The 15,633-nt window shown below is 46.4% G+C and overlaps 1 protein-coding gene across 1 annotated transcript in view; it reads right to left on the reverse strand.

Moving 5' to 3' along the window:
- The window catches only part of MYO7A (myosin VIIA), a 122,545-nt gene that overhangs the window by 17,206 nt on the left and 89,706 nt on the right, over nucleotides 1-15,633 (reverse strand). Inside the window, exons 37-43 of the mRNA XM_081951757.1 lie at nucleotides 15,471-15,628; nucleotides 13,962-14,115; nucleotides 13,509-13,664; nucleotides 12,275-12,380; nucleotides 9,892-10,005; nucleotides 8,332-8,419; nucleotides 7,182-7,288 (exon numbers count right to left, since the gene is read on the reverse strand). Coding sequence (XP_081807883.1) covers nucleotides 7,182-7,288; nucleotides 8,332-8,419; nucleotides 9,892-10,005; nucleotides 12,275-12,380; nucleotides 13,509-13,664; nucleotides 13,962-14,115; nucleotides 15,471-15,628 — 883 coding nt within the window. The remainder of the gene's footprint in view (nucleotides 1-7,181; nucleotides 7,289-8,331; nucleotides 8,420-9,891; nucleotides 10,006-12,274; nucleotides 12,381-13,508; nucleotides 13,665-13,961; nucleotides 14,116-15,470; nucleotides 15,629-15,633) is intronic.

The following is a 15,633-nucleotide window of genomic DNA, read 5'->3' on the forward strand; positions in this document are numbered from 1 at the left end:
AATTCAGAGAGCACCAAGGACCCCATAATCTTCCTCCTCCTCCTCCTTTCTTCTTCTCCTCCTCCTCCTTTCTCCTCCTCCTCCTTTCTCCTCCTCCTCCTTTCTTCTCCTCCTCCTCCTCCTCCTCCTCCTCCTTTCTCCTCCTCCTCCTCTCCCTTCTAATATTGATGATATTACCTAGTTTGATCATAAAATGCCTGCAAGAAAACAACTAAATTCAGAGAGCACCAAGGACCCCATAATCTTCCTCCTCCTCCTCCTTTCTTCTCCTCCTCCTTTCTTCTTCTCCTCCTCCTTTCTCCTCCTCCTCCTCCTTTCTTCTCCTCCTCCTCCTTTCTCCTCCTCCTCCTTTCTCCTCCTCCTCCTTTCTTCTCCTCCTCCTCCTTTCTTCTCCTCCTCCTTTCTCCTCCTCCTCCTCTCTCTTCTAATATTGATGATATTACCTAGTTTGATCATAAAATGCCTGCAAGAAAACAACTAAATTCAGAGAGCACCAAGGACCCCATAATCTTCCTCCTCCTCCTCCTTTCTTCTTCTCCTCCTCCTCCTTTCTCCTCCTCCTCCTTTCTCCTCCTCCTCCTTTCTTCTCCTCCTCCTCCTCCTCCTCCTCCTCCTTTCTCCTCCTCCTCCTCTCCCTTCTAATATTGATGATATTACCTAGTTTGATCATAAAATGCCTGCAAGAAAACAACTAAATTCAGAGAGCACCAAGGACCCCATAATCTTCCTCCTCCTCCTCCTTTCTTCTCCTCCTCCTTTCTTCTTCTCCTCCTCCTTTCTCCTCCTCCTCCTCCTTTCTTCTCCTCCTCCTCCTTTCTCCTCCTCCTCCTTTCTCCTCCTCCTCCTTTCTTCTCCTCCTCCTCCTTTCTTCTCCTCCTCCTTTCTCCTCCTCCTCCTCTCTCTTCTAATATTGATGATATTACCTAGTTTGATCATAAAATGCCTGCAAGAAAACAACTAAATTCAGAGAGCACCAAGGACCCCATAATCTTCCTCCTCCTCCTCCTTTCTTCTTCTCCTCCTCCTCCTTTCTCCTCCTCCTCCTTTCTCCTCCTCCTCCTTTCTTCTCCTCCTCCTCCTTTCTTCTCCTCCTCCTTTCTCCTCCTCCTCCTCTCTCTTCTAATATTGATGATATTACCTAGTTTGATCATAAAATGCCTGCAAGAAAACAACTAAATTCAGAGAGCACCAAGGACCCCATAATCTTCCTCCTCCTCCTCCTTTCTTCTTCTCCTCCTCCTCCTCCTCCTCCTCCTTTCTTCTTCTCCTCCTCCTTTCTCCTCCTCCTCCTCCTTTCTTCTCCTCCTCCTCCTTTCTCCTCCTCCTCCTTTCTCCTCCTCCTCCTCCTTTCTTCTCCTCCTCCTCCTTTCTTCTCCTCCTCCTTTCTCCTCCTCCTCCTCCTTTCTTCTCCTCCTCCTCCTTTCTTCTCCTCCTCCTTTCTTCTTCTCCTCCTTTCTCCTCCTCCTCCTTTCTTCTTCTCCTCCTCCTTTCTCCTCCTCCTCCTCCTTTCTTCTCCTCCTCCTCCTTTCTCCTCCTCCTCCTTTCTCCTCCTCCTCCTTTCTTCTCCTCCTCCTCCTTTCTTCTCCTCCTCCTTTCTCCTCCTCCTCCTCCTTTCTTCTCCTCCTCCTCCTTTCTCCTCCTCCTCCTTTCTCCTCCTCCTCCTTTCTTCTCCTCCTCCTCCTTTCTTCTCCTCCTCCTTTCTCCTCCTCCTCCTCTCCCTTCTAATATTGATGATATTACCTAGTTTGATCATAAAATGCCTGCAAGAAAACAACTAAATTCAGAGAGCACCAAGGACCCCATAATCTTCCTCCTCCTCCTCCTTTCTTCTTCTCCTCTCCTCCTCCTCCTCCTCCTTTCTTCTTCTCCTCCTCCTTTCTCCTCCTCCTCCTCCTTTCTTCTCCTCCTCCTCCTTTCTCCTCCTCCTCCTTTCTCCTCCTCCTCCTTTCTTCTCCTCCTCCTCCTTTCTTCTCCTCCTCCTTTCTCCTCCTCCTCCTCCTTTCTTCTCCTCCTCCTCCTTTCTCCTCCTCCTCCTTTCTCCTCCTCCTCCTTTCTTCTCCTCCTCCTCCTTTCTTCTCCTCCTCCTTTCTCCTCCTCCTCCTCTCCCTTCTAATATTGATGATATTACCTAGTTTGATCATAAAATGCCTGCAAGAAAACAACTAAATTCAGAGAGCACCAAGGACCCCATAATCTTCCTCCTCCTCCTCCTTTCTTCTTCTCCTCCTCCTCCTTTCTCCTCCTCCTCCTTTCTCCTCCTCCTCCTTTCTTCTCCTCCTCCTCCTCCTCCTCCTCCTCCTTTCTCCTCCTCCTCCTCTCCCTTCTAATATTGATGATATTACCTAGTTTGATCATAAAATGCCTGCAAGAAAACAACTAAATTCAGAGAGCACCAAGGACCCCATAATCTTCCTCCTCCTCCTCCTTTCTTCTCCTCCTCCTTTCTTCTTCTCCTCCTCCTTTCTCCTCCTCCTCCTCCTTTCTTCTCCTCCTCCTCCTTTCTCCTCCTCCTCCTTTCTCCTCCTCCTCCTTTCTTCTCCTCCTCCTCCTTTCTTCTCCTCCTCCTTTCTCCTCCTCCTCCTCTCTCTTCTAATATTGATGATATTACCTAGTTTGATCATAAAATGCCTGCAAGAAAACAACTAAATTCAGAGAGCACCAAGGACCCCATAATCTTCCTCCTCCTCCTCCTTTCTTCTTCTCCTCCTCCTCCTTTCTCCTCCTCCTCCTTTCTCCTCCTCCTCCTTTCTTCTCCTCCTCCTCCTCCTCCTCCTCCTCCTTTCTCCTCCTCCTCCTCTCTCTTCTAATATTGATGATATTACCTAGTTTGATCATAAAATGCCTGCAAGAAAACAACTAAATTCAGAGAGCACCAAGGACCCCATAATCTTCCTCCTCCTCCTCCTTTCTTCTTCTCCTCCTCCTCCTTTCTCCTCCTCCTCCTTTCTCCTCCTCCTCCTTTCTTCTCCTCCTCCTCCTCCTCCTCCTCCTCCTTTCTCCTCCTCCTCCTCTCCCTTCTAATATTGATGATATTACCTAGTTTGATCATAAAATGCCTGCAAGAAAACAACTAAATTCAGAGAGCACCAAGGACCCCATAATCTTCCTCCTCCTCCTCCTTTCTTCTCCTCCTCCTTTCTTCTTCTCCTCCTCCTTTCTCCTCCTCCTCCTCCTTTCTTCTCCTCCTCCTCCTTTCTCCTCCTCCTCCTTTCTCCTCCTCCTCCTTTCTTCTCCTCCTCCTCCTTTCTTCTCCTCCTCCTTTCTCCTCCTCCTCCTCTCTCTTCTAATATTGATGATATTACCTAGTTTGATCATAAAATGCCTGCAAGAAAACAACTAAATTCAGAGAGCACCAAGGACCCCATAATCTTCCTCCTCCTCCTCCTTTCTTCTTCTCCTCCTCCTCCTTTCTCCTCCTCCTCCTTTCTCCTCCTCCTCCTTTCTTCTCCTCCTCCTCCTCCTCCTCCTCCTCCTTTTCTCCTCCTCCTCCTCTCCCTTCTAATATTGATGATATTACCTAGTTTGATCATAAAATGCCTGCAAGAAAACAACTAAATTCAGAGAGCACCAAGGACCCCATAATCTTCCTCCTCCTCCTCCTTTCTTCTCCTCCTCCTTTCTTCTTCTCCTCCTCCTTTCTCCTCCTCCTCCTCCTTTCTTCTCCTCCTCCTCCTTTCTCCTCCTCCTCCTTTCTCCTCCTCCTCCTTTCTTCTCCTCCTCCTCCTTTCTTCTCCTCCTCCTTTCTCCTCCTCCTCCTCTCTCTTCTAATATTGATGATATTACCTAGTTTGATCATAAAATGCCTGCAAGAAAACAACTAAATTCAGAGAGCACCAAGGACCCCATAATCTTCCTCCTCCTCCTCCTTTCTTCTTCTCCTCCTCCTCCTTTCTCCTCCTCCTCCTTTCTCCTCCTCCTCCTTTCTTCTCCTCCTCCTCCTTTCTTCTCCTCCTCCTTTCTCCTCCTCCTCCTCTCTCTTCTAATATTGATGATATTACCTAGTTTGATCATAAAATGCCTGCAAGAAAACAACTAAATTCAGAGAGCACCAAGGACCCCATAATCTTCCTCCTCCTCCTCCTTTCTTCTTCTCCTCCTCCTCCTCCTCCTCCTCCTTTCTTCTTCTCCTCCTCCTTTCTCCTCCTCCTCCTCCTTTCTTCTCCTCCTCCTCCTTTCTCCTCCTCCTCCTTTCTCCTCCTCCTCCTCCTTTCTTCTCCTCCTCCTTTCTCCTCCTCCTCCTCTCTCTTCTAATATTGATGATATTACCTAGTTTGATCATAAAATGCCTGCAAGAAAACAACTAAATTCAGAGAGCACCAAGGACCCCATAATCTTCCTCCTCCTCCTCCTTTCTTCTTCTCCTCCTCCTCCTTTCTCCTCCTCCTCCTTTCTCCTCCTCCTCCTTTCTTCTCCTCCTCCTCCTCCTCCTCCTCCTCCTTTCTCCTCCTCCTCCTCTCCCTTCTAATATTGATGATATTACCTAGTTTGATCATAAAATGCCTGCAAGAAAACAACTAAATTCAGAGAGCACCAAGGACCCCATAATCTTCCTCCTCCTCCTCCTTTCTTCTTCTCCTCCTTTCTCCTCCTCCTCCTTTCTTCTTCTCCTCCTCCTTTCTCCTCCTCCTCCTTTCTCCTCCTCCTCCTTTCTTCTCCTCCTCCTCCTCCTCCTCCTCCTCCTTTCTCCTCCTCCTCCTCTCCCTTCTAATATTGATGATATTACCTAGTTTGATCATAAAATGCCTGCAAGAAAACAACTAAATTCAGAGAGCACCAAGGACCCCATAATCTTCCTCCTCCTCCTCCTTTCTTCTCCTCCTCCTTTCTTCTTCTCCTCCTCCTTTCTCCTCCTCCTCCTCCTTTCTTCTCCTCCTCCTCCTTTCTCCTCCTCCTCCTTTCTCCTCCTCCTCCTTTCTTCTCCTCCTCCTCCTTTCTTCTCCTCCTCCTTTCTCCTCCTCCTCCTCCTTTCTCCTCCTCCTCCTTTCTCCTCCTCCTCCTTTCTTCTCCTCCTCCTCCTTTCTTCTCCTCCTCCTTTCTCCTCCTCCTCCTCTCTCTTCTAATATTGATGATATTACCTAGTTTGATCATAAAATGCCTGCAAGAAAACAACTAAATTCAGAGAGCACCAAGGACCCCATAATCTTCCTCCTCCTCCTCCTTTCTTCTTCTCCTCCTCCTCCTTTCTCCTCCTCCTCCTTTCTCCTCCTCCTCCTTTCTTCTCCTCCTCCTCCTTTCTTCTCCTCCTCCTTTCTCCTCCTCCTCCTCTCTCTTCTAATATTGATGATATTACCTAGTTTGATCATAAAATGCCTGCAAGAAAACAACTAAATTCAGAGAGCACCAAGGACCCCATAATCTTCCTCCTCCTCCTCCTTTCTTCTTCTCCTCCTCCTCCTTTCTCCTCCTCCTCCTTTCTCCTCCTCCTCCTTTCTTCTCCTCCTCCTCCTTTCTTCTCCTCCTCCTTTCTCCTCCTCCTCCTCTCTCTTCTAATATTGATGATATTACCTAGTTTGATCATAAAATGCCTGCAAGAAAACAACTAAATTCAGAGAGCACCAAGGACCCCATAATCTTCCTCCTCCTCCTCCTTTCTTCTTCTCCTCCTCCTCCTCCTCCTCCTCCTTTCTTCTTCTCCTCCTCCTTTCTCCTCCTCCTCCTCCTTTCTTCTCCTCCTCCTCCTTTCTCCTCCTCCTCCTTTCTCCTCCTCCTCCTCCTTTCTTCTCCTCCTCCTTTCTCCTCCTCCTCCTCTCTCTTCTAATATTGATGATATTACCTAGTTTGATCATAAAATGCCTGCAAGAAAACAACTAAATTCAGAGAGCACCAAGGACCCCATAATCTTCCTCCTCCTCCTCCTTTCTTCTTCTCCTCCTCCTCCTTTCTCCTCCTCCTCCTTTCTCCTCCTCCTCCTTTCTTCTCCTCCTCCTCCTCCTCCTCCTCCTCCTTTCTCCTCCTCCTCCTCTCCCTTCTAATATTGATGATATTACCTAGTTTGATCATAAAATGCCTGCAAGAAAACAACTAAATTCAGAGAGCACCAAGGACCCCATAATCTTCCTCCTCCTCCTCCTTTCTTCTCCTCCTCCTTTCTTCTTCTCCTCCTCCTTTCTCCTCCTCCTCCTCCTTTCTTCTCCTCCTCCTCCTTTCTCCTCCTCCTCCTTTCTCCTCCTCCTCCTTTCTTCTCCTCCTCCTCCTTTCTTCTCCTCCTCCTTTCTCCTCCTCCTCCTCTCTCTTCTAATATTGATGATATTACCTAGTTTGATCATAAAATGCCTGCAAGAAAACAACTAAATTCAGAGAGCACCAAGGACCCCATAATCTTCCTCCTCCTCCTCCTTTCTTCTTCTCCTCCTCCTCCTCCTCCTCCTCCTTTCTTCTTCTCCTCCTCCTTTCTCCTCCTCCTCCTCCTTTCTTCTCCTCCTCCTCCTTTCTCCTCCTCCTCCTTTCTCCTCCTCCTCCTCCTTTCTTCTCCTCCTCCTTTCTCCTCCTCCTCCTCTCTCTTCTAATATTGATGATATTACCTAGTTTGATCATAAAATGCCTGCAAGAAAACAACTAAATTCAGAGAGCCCCACGAACCTCATCATCTTCCTCCTCCTCCCCTTCCTCCCCTTCCTCCCACTCCCCCCCTCCTCCTCTCCCTTCTTACCTATATTATCTATTTTGGTCATAAAATGCAGGTAAAAAAACAACCAAGTTCAGAGAGCACTAAAGACCCCATAATCTTCCTCCTCCCCCTCCCCATCTCGTACCAATGATATTTCCTAGTTGCGTCATGAACTGTCAGCAAGGAAACCATCAAGCGCAGAAAGCACCAAGGACCTCACAGTCCTCCTCCTCCTCCCCCTCCCCCTCTGCTCTTCCTCCTCCCACTCCCTTCTTCCTCCTCCTCCTTAACCAGTTGGGTAGTGAAATGTCTTCAGGAAAAGAACAAAGGGTAAATAATTAAGATTTCTTTAAACCTTCAAGGCCAACATGGAAAATAATTCCCTCCCCCTCTCATATTGGAGAAGGACGATGTTCTCGCCATCCTTAGCTCCTATGGTCCACGATGCTGAAAAGAGGACAACCCAGGGGAGACACATACACCCCCCCAGTTGGGCATCGTTCTTCTCCACCATCTCCTGCTCCAGGATCAGAAAAAAAAATGCATGATGGAGCCTTGAAGATTTGGGACGCACCTGATAATAATGGAATATGGAGTCCGCCATAGAATCTTTCCCAGGCATGGTGTTGGTCCACAACTTCTTCATGAAAAACACTTGGTAGGTGAGAGAAGGCACAAGGCCTGTGAAGCAAAATCAGAGACAACGTCCAGAGTTGTTTGCGCATTGTCTGACGGCCCCGTGGTTCATTGAAGGCTGTGAATTATCAACCTTGGCACGTTTAAAATGGGTTGAAGTCCACTCATCTTAAACACGCCAATGTTGAGAAATAGTGACCCACAATAACATTAGAGCAGTGTTTCTCAACCTTGGCCACTTGAAGATGTCCGGACTTCAACTCCCAGAATTCCCCAGCCAGCATTCGCTGGCTGGGGAATTCTGGGAGTTGAAGTCCGGACATCTTCAAGTCGCCAAGGTTGAGAAACACTGCATTAGAGGGTGTAGATGTAATTCAGACTCTTGACTGCAGGGGGCGCTACAGAAGGCCATCTGCTAATGTGCGTCTGTTGGCTGGGGAATCCTGGGAGTGGAAGTCCACGCATCTTAGCACGCCAAGATTTGGAAACACCTGAATCATTAAGATTCTATAATTAATTATTAAAGATTCTAAGAATCCTTCCGGTGGGAAAATGCTTTTGTTTCTGAGATGGGCCACTGTATACGTAATGCGGGGTATAAAACTCTGTTTATGATAATCATTCGGGGTCCGGACAAGCTGTTTTATCTTTGTTCGGTCCTTATGCATAATAAACTGTTTCCTACACTGGAGTGCTTGGCCTGTGTCCTTCCCTCTTCCTACATCATTTCGAATTCACTTAAAAAAAAAAAACATGACAAGTTGCAATTTTGAAAGTTGGCCACTAGAGGGAACTAGAAGGAAGAAAAAAAAATTATGTATTGAAGTCCAAGAGCAAGTTATGGTTGGAACGGATCTAGTCCCTCAATTCTGTACTTTTAAATTTTGGGGGTTGTTTTAAGCTAATTTTTAACTTTTATTACCCTGTACAGCTTTATAGTTTAATTGGTTTTTAAGTGTATCTATTTATATTAGGTTTTAATGTGGTGTCTATACACCGCCCCGAGTCCCTTCGGGGAGAGGGGGCGGTCTATAAATTTAATAAAATAAATAAATAAATAAATAAAATAAACACCCTGAAAGACTTACCATCTTTTGCTGGTCTCGCTTTCTTGATCCAATCAGTCAGATGCCTGACGAAGTCAAAGAAGAAGTCTCCTTCGGGGACACTGATGACCTGGAAGACAAGCAGTGTCTCTCAACTTTGGCCCCTTTTAAGGTGTGCATGCTGGCTGGGGAATTCTGGGAGTTGAAGTCCACCCATCTTAAAGGAGCCAAGGCTAAGGAAACAATAGTAGTATTACTCTCCGAGACTCCAGACTGAGTCCATGACTCTTAGAAGGAGGGCTAAGGACCAGATGACTGCATGGAAGATAAATCCTTTCATTCTCAAACAATCAGTCAGAACTGGAGAAGCTTCTTGGATGAGGAGTGAAACGTCTTCAAGGGAAAATGTCCAGTTGCCTCTTGAAAAAGCACCTTCGGGACAATCATGACCTGAATGACAGACAATCTCCATGGACATTTTTCCTTGAAAATCTTTTGCTTAAGTTTGATGCAGCCACCTAACATTCTTGACCAGATATGCTATTATCTACCTTAAGGTTCATTTTTGGATATTCCACAGCTCAGGGATCTCTTAGTGGTCTCCCATCCTAATATTAACAAAATCACACAATAACAGAGTTGGAAAGGACTTTGGAGGTCTTCTAATCCAACCCCCCCAGCTCAAGGTGGACACCCTATATACCATGCCCAATGCCTTCTTAAAAACCTCCAGTAATGGAGCACCCACAACTTCTGGTGGCAAGCTGTTCCATGGGTGAATTGTCAAGCATTTTCTCCTTAATTCCAGGTTGCTTTTCTTCTTGATCAGTTTCCACCTGTTGCTTCTTGTTCTGCCTTCAGGTGCTTTGGAGAAAAGGTTGACCCCCTCTTTTTTCTGGCAGCTCCTCAAATATTGGGGGACTGCTATCATGTCACCCCTAGTCTTTCTCTTCGTTAGACTAAGATAAAGGTAAAGGTTCCCCTCGCACATCTGTGCTAGTCGTTCCCGACTGTAGGGGGCAGTGCTCATCTCCATTTCAAAGCCGAAGAGCTGTCCGATGACGTCTCCGTGGTCATGTGGCCGGCATGACTCAACGCCGAAGGTGCATGGAACGCTGTTACCTTCCCACCAAAGGCGGCTCCTGTTTTTCTACTTGCATTTTTACGTGCTTTCGAACTGATAGGTTGGCAGAAGCTGGGACAAGTCACGGGAGCTCACTCCATTACGCAGCGCTAGGGATTCGAACTGCCAAACTGCCGACCTTTCTGATCGACAATCTCAACGTCTTAGCCACTGAGCCACCACTTCCCTCAATACTTGTATACTAGGTTGGCAGAAGCTGGGACAAGTCACGGGAGCTCATTCCATTACGCGGTGCTAGGGATTCGAACCGCCAAACTGCAGTCCTTTCTGATCGACAAGCTCAGCATCTTAGCCACTGAGCCACCGCGTTCCTTCGTTAGGTGAGACATACCCAATTCCTGCAACCGTTCTTCGTACGTTTTAGGGTTCCAATATTAATAGACCGGGCTGCGGAAGCTTCTGTTAATATGGGATATAAGTCCGAATAAAGTCCGACCAACAATAAGTTGTAAACTCACCTTGTCCGAAATCTTGATGAAAAGACTGAATCCTTCCGATGATTTCAAGAGCAGCCGTTTGGAGATGCTTTGACAGAAATCCTTGGCTTTCGTGCCAGATTCCACTTCGAACGCCTGGTGAAACAAGAAAGAAGAAGAAATAACTTAGTTTCAAACAAGCTGAGTTCACCTCTTGGGCCAAACTAGGGTTTGAACATGGTTTACTCAATTAATTATAAATCAGTTGGCCGGGTGAGCCGAACTGGATGCTTAGAAGACACTTGGCCAAACTAAATAAACCATGATGGTTTAATGCGACGCATTAACTCTGATAGCAGGGAATCTTCAAACCAGCTTGGCAAGTCGGTCTCTGAAAGTGGCAGCTGTATTTAAAAGTAGCCCTGGACTTACAACCACTTGTTTACCGACCGTTTCTAGTTGCGATGGCACTGAAAGAAATGATTGAGGGCCGGTCTTCACACTTACGACCAGTGCAACGTCCTCAGGTCACGCGATCACCATTTTCCGCCTTCCCAGATGGTTTACGACAAGTCAAAGGGGGGGATTTGTATTTGCTTAACGTCCATACGAGTCACTTAAGGAGTGCACTGATTTGCTTAACAACCTTGGGAAGGAAGGCCCCGAAATTGGGCGCGACACGTTTAATATTCGCCTTGCTTGGCAGAAAGAGGAATTCTCGTCCCAATTGATGTCGTAAGTTGAGGAATACCTGCGTTTATGCATTACAGGTAGTTCTTGATTTACAACAGCTTATGTGACTTATGACCCTTTTTTCGCACTTACAACTGTTGCAGCATCCCCATGGCCACATGATCAAAATTCAGACACTGGCTCATATTTATGGTGGTTGAGGTGTCCTGGAGTGATTCCCCTTTTGCGACCTCCTCACAAGCAAATGAGAAAGCCAGATTCACTTAACAACCGGGTTGCTAAGTTATCAACTGCAGCGATTCACTTAACAACCAGGTCATTAATAACAGGTGCAGTGATTCATTTAACAACCAGGTTATTAACTTAACAGGTGCAATGATTCACTTAACAACCAGGTCATTAATAACAGGTGCAGTGATTCATTTAACAACCAGGTTATTAACTTAACAGGTGCAATTATTCACTTAACAACCAGGTCATTAACAACAGGTGCAGTGATTCACTTAACAACCAGGTTATCAACTTAACAGGTGCAATGATTCACTTAACAACCAGGTCTTTAATAACAGGTGCAGTGATTCACTTAACAACCAGGTTATCAACTTAACAGGTGCAATGATTCACTTAACAACCAGGTCATTAACAACAGGTGCAGTGATTCACTTAACAACCAGGTTATTAACTTAACAGGTGCAGTGATTCATTTAACAACCAGGTTATTAACTTAACAGGTGCAATGATTCACTTAACAACCAGGTCATTAATAACAGGTGCAGTGATTCATTTAACAACCAGGTTATTAACTTAACAGGTGCAATTATTCACTTAACAACCAGGTCATTAACAACAGGTGCAGTGATTCACTTAACAACCAGGTTATCAACTTAACAGGTGCAATGATTCACTTAACAACCAGGTCTTTAATAACAGGTGCAGTGATTCACTTAACAACCAGGTTATCAACTTAACAGGTGCAATGATTCACTTAACAACCAGGTCATTAACAACAGGTGCAGTGATTCACTTAACAACCAGGTTATTAACTTAACAGGTGCAACGATTCACTTAACAACCAGGTCATTAACAACAGGTGCAGTGATTCACTTAACAACCAGGTTATCAACTTAACAGGTGCAATGATTCACTTAACAACCAGGTCATTAATAACAGGTGCAGTGATTCACTTAACAACCAGGTTATCAACTTAACAGGTGCAATGATTCACTTAACAACCAGGTCATTAATAACAGGTGCAGTGATTCACTTAACAACCAGGTTATCAACTTAACAGGTGCAATGATTCACTTAACAACCAGGTCATTAATAACAGGTGCAGTGATTCACTTAACAACCAGGTCATTAACTTAACAGGTGCAGTGATTCACTTAACAACCAGGTTATTAACTTAACAGGTGCAATGATTCACTTAACAACCGGGTCCCTAACTTATCAATTGCTGTAATTCACTTAACAACCAGGTTATTAACTGAATAGGTGCAGTGATTCACTTAACAACCGGATTCCTAACTTATCAACTGTAGCGATTCACTTAACAATGATGGCAAGAAAGGTTGTAAAACGGGGCAAAACTCACTAAACAAATGTTTCACTTAATAACAGCAAATTATGGGCTCCGTTGTGGTCGTAAGGCAAGGACGACCTGTATTTCCTCAACCAAAGGGACCCGGGCTGGACTTTTCCTATTGATCAGGCCAAGAGTTTTTGATTTTACCTCATCGGTGTCATCCGGGAAATAGACTTTATGGAAAATCTGTGTCGTTTTATGCTGAATGGCCTCCACTTCCACCAAATGGGGAGGGTATTTTCGGGACCCGTTCCTACCAGAGACAATGTTAAAAGTTAAATGGATTGTTGCATTCAAAGAGGAGAATACATTTATGTTTTTTTTAATTTGGATCTCGCTTTGGGATTTGGTGCTAATGATGAAAAAAAAATGTTGACTTTGGTTTTTGCAGATTAGATGGATTCCTTGTTGTAGAAATGGCTCGTTATATACTGATGTGTGAAAGTTAAAAGTTGAGATTGTGATCTTTCTCTCCTTGTACCTCATATTTTCATACTTTGGACACCCAACCAGCTTTCGCGCCCAAAGTGGAACTACAATTCACTGTCTCCTAGTGATTGGCCTTCAGTTACCCCAGCTGGATTTTGGGCCTAAGGCTGGGCTAGAATTCACTCACCCAGCTGGCCTTCCAGACTAAGAAGGGACTAGAACTCCCAGTCTCCTGGTAAATGGCCCAAAGACACCCAACTAGCTTTCGTGCCTAAAGTGGAACTAGAATTCACCAACTCCTAGTAATTGGCCCAAAGTTTCCCAGCTGGCTTTTGTGCCTAAGGCAGGGCTATAATTTACAGTCTCCTGGAGCTGGCCCAAAGTCACCCAGCCGGCTCTCATGCCTAAGGTGGAACTAGAACTCAACGGGTCCTGTTGACTGGCTCAAAGACAGCCAACCAGCTTTTGTGCCCAAGTGAAACTAGAATTCACCATCTCCTAGCGATTTGCCCAAAGTTACCCAGATGGCTTTCAAGCCTAAGGTGGGACTAGAACTCACCATCACCCGGTGCCTAGCCCAGCCTCTTTGACATGAAACCCGAACTGTCTTTCATTCAGCGGTGGGTTTCACATTTTGTTACCACCAGTTCACCCCAGGCGTGCCCCACTTCCACGCATGCACCCGGCCTTCTGCGCATATGCTTTGCCTATGGGTGCACCGTCCATGCATGTGCCTGGACTCAAACCCGTGCCTAAATAGGATGGCATAGAGCTGGGGCGGGTGGATGGGCCCTCCCGCAATTTCCACAACCGGTACGAACCGGCTGAATACAACTTCTGCTGTAACGACTTCTGTACTCAGTGGATTGATTCTCCTGTTCTCAGCCGGAGAGCGGCTTGTCCCAATTCGTCATTCCCCAAATATGGGGGTTTTCGGAGACGGGGCACAAACCTCAGGGCTTTCTGCAGCCTCTGAAGGCAGTCGTTGGCGAGCGGGTGATGCTTCCGAGACTGGACGAATCTCTGGACGTGAAGGAGCAGGACGTTACTCGGCGCAAAGAGACCCGTGCACAGCCAGAGCAGCTCCCAGCCTTTCTCTTCGCTGTACCTTTTCCGCAAAAAACATAAAGCATATTTTAATATTCCAGAAAAGATAAAGAGCAAGCTAGGTGCCGAGTGATCTCACGATCGGCAGTTAGCCCTCGACGTACAGCCGTTCGTTTAGTGACCGTCCGGAGTCACGATGATGCTGGAAAAAAAAGCAACCTACGACTGTTTTTTGCACTTACAGCCGTTGTCGCATCCCCCGTGGTTTGTGTATGGCGGTTCTGCTCCTGGGAGAAAAAGATCTGGCGCAATCGGAACAAGGCAACCCAGCAGAGAGAGAGAAGGCAAAGCCACTTACTTCACGTGGTTGTCGGTCAGCTGCTTCAGGACCTGCGAGTAAATCTCGTCTCGGAGGGCTTCCGCCTTCAAGGCCCCTTCGAAGATTTGATCCGTCAGCTCATTCACTGAGCGGGTCCGTTTGGAGGGGTAATCGCCCATGTACTTCAGGATGGGTGTCCAGGTTAAGGATGTAAGGAAAGGTGAGGATTCCTCCCTCCCTGTTTCCCTTTTGGTCCTTTCCTTCCTTCCCTTCTTTCCTTCCTTCCTTTCCAAAATGAGCTTTATTTTAAGGCTGATTGGTTCTATGTTGAACACTTTACTGAATTTCAATCTGTTTCCTTCCTTCTTCCTTCCTCCCACTCTGTCATTCTGTTATTCCTTTCCTTTACTTCTTTCTTTTTTCTTTCTTTCTTTCCTTCCTGTCATTTTCTTCCTTCCTCCATCCCTCCCTCCCACCCTGTCATTCTGTCATTTCCTTCCTTCCTTCCCTCCCACCATCATTTCTTTCTTTTCTTTCTTTCCTTCCTTCCTCCCTGTCATTTTCTTTCTTCCTTCCTCCCACCCACCCTGTCATTCTGTCATTTCTTTCCTTCCTTCCCTCCTCCATCATTTCCTTCCTCCCACCTCCCATCCTGTCATTCTGTCATTTCCTTCCTTCCCTCCCACCCTGTCATTTCTTTCTTTTCTTTCTTTCCTTCCTCCCTGTCATTTTCTTTCTTCCTTCCTCCCAACCACCCTGTCATTCTGTCATTTCTTTCTTTCTTTTCTTCCTCCCTCCCACCGTCATCTATTTTTCTTTCTTCTCTTTCATTCTTTCCTCCCTACCTACCATTTTCTTCCTCCCATACTGTCATTCTGTCATTTCCTTCCTTCCATCCCTCAAACTCTGTCATTTCCTTTCTTCCTTCCCTCCTTATCATTCTGTCATTGCCTTCCTTCCTTCCTTCCTTCCTTCCTTCCTTCCTTCCTTCCTTCCTTCCTTCCTTCCTTCCTTCCTTCCTTCCTCCCTGGCTTTGACAATAATGAGGCTGCCTCTGAAGGCCATCTACTGGGAGATGAGTGGGCTTCTTTGGGCAGTTTGGTGGCCCTCTAGGACAGGAGTCTACAACCTTGGCAACTTGACTTGTGGACGTCGACTCCCAGAGCTGACGCGCTGGCTGAGGAATTCGGGGATTTGACGTCCACCAGTCGTCAAGTTGCCAAGGTTGGAGACTCCTTGCTCTAGGAGAGCAAGTCCTGGACTAGATGGACCTGATGTCCCATCCAGCAGGCCACCACTTATGTTCCAAGGAAACCAGCATCAGACCCCATAATATGTGTCACATGTGGAAAAAAATGGTCGCCTCAGAATGGTTGACTCTGAAAATGGCTACCTCAAAATGGTTGACTCTGAAAATGGCCGCCTTAAAATGGTTGACTCTAAAAATGGCCACCTCAAAATGGTTGACTCTGAAAATGGCCACCTCAAAATAGTTGACTCTTGAAAATGGCTGCCTCCAAATGGTTGACTCCGAACTCAGAAGGATATCAATGAAAGCCATGCAGGCTTCTTGAGACAGCTCTTCACTGCTCAGGACCTTCTTCAGCAAGGGCTGTTTGATCGGCTCCCTGGTGTAGGACCACAACTTGTCTTTCCCACGGTTTTTGCTGATCATCACTCTGCTCAGGGTGTGTTTGGGAGGAGGCCTGGG

This window comes from Natrix helvetica (assembly GCF_964273705.1).
Source record: "Natrix helvetica genome assembly, chromosome: 4".
NCBI classification, from domain to species: Eukaryota; Metazoa; Chordata; class Lepidosauria; order Squamata; family Natricidae; genus Natrix; species Natrix helvetica.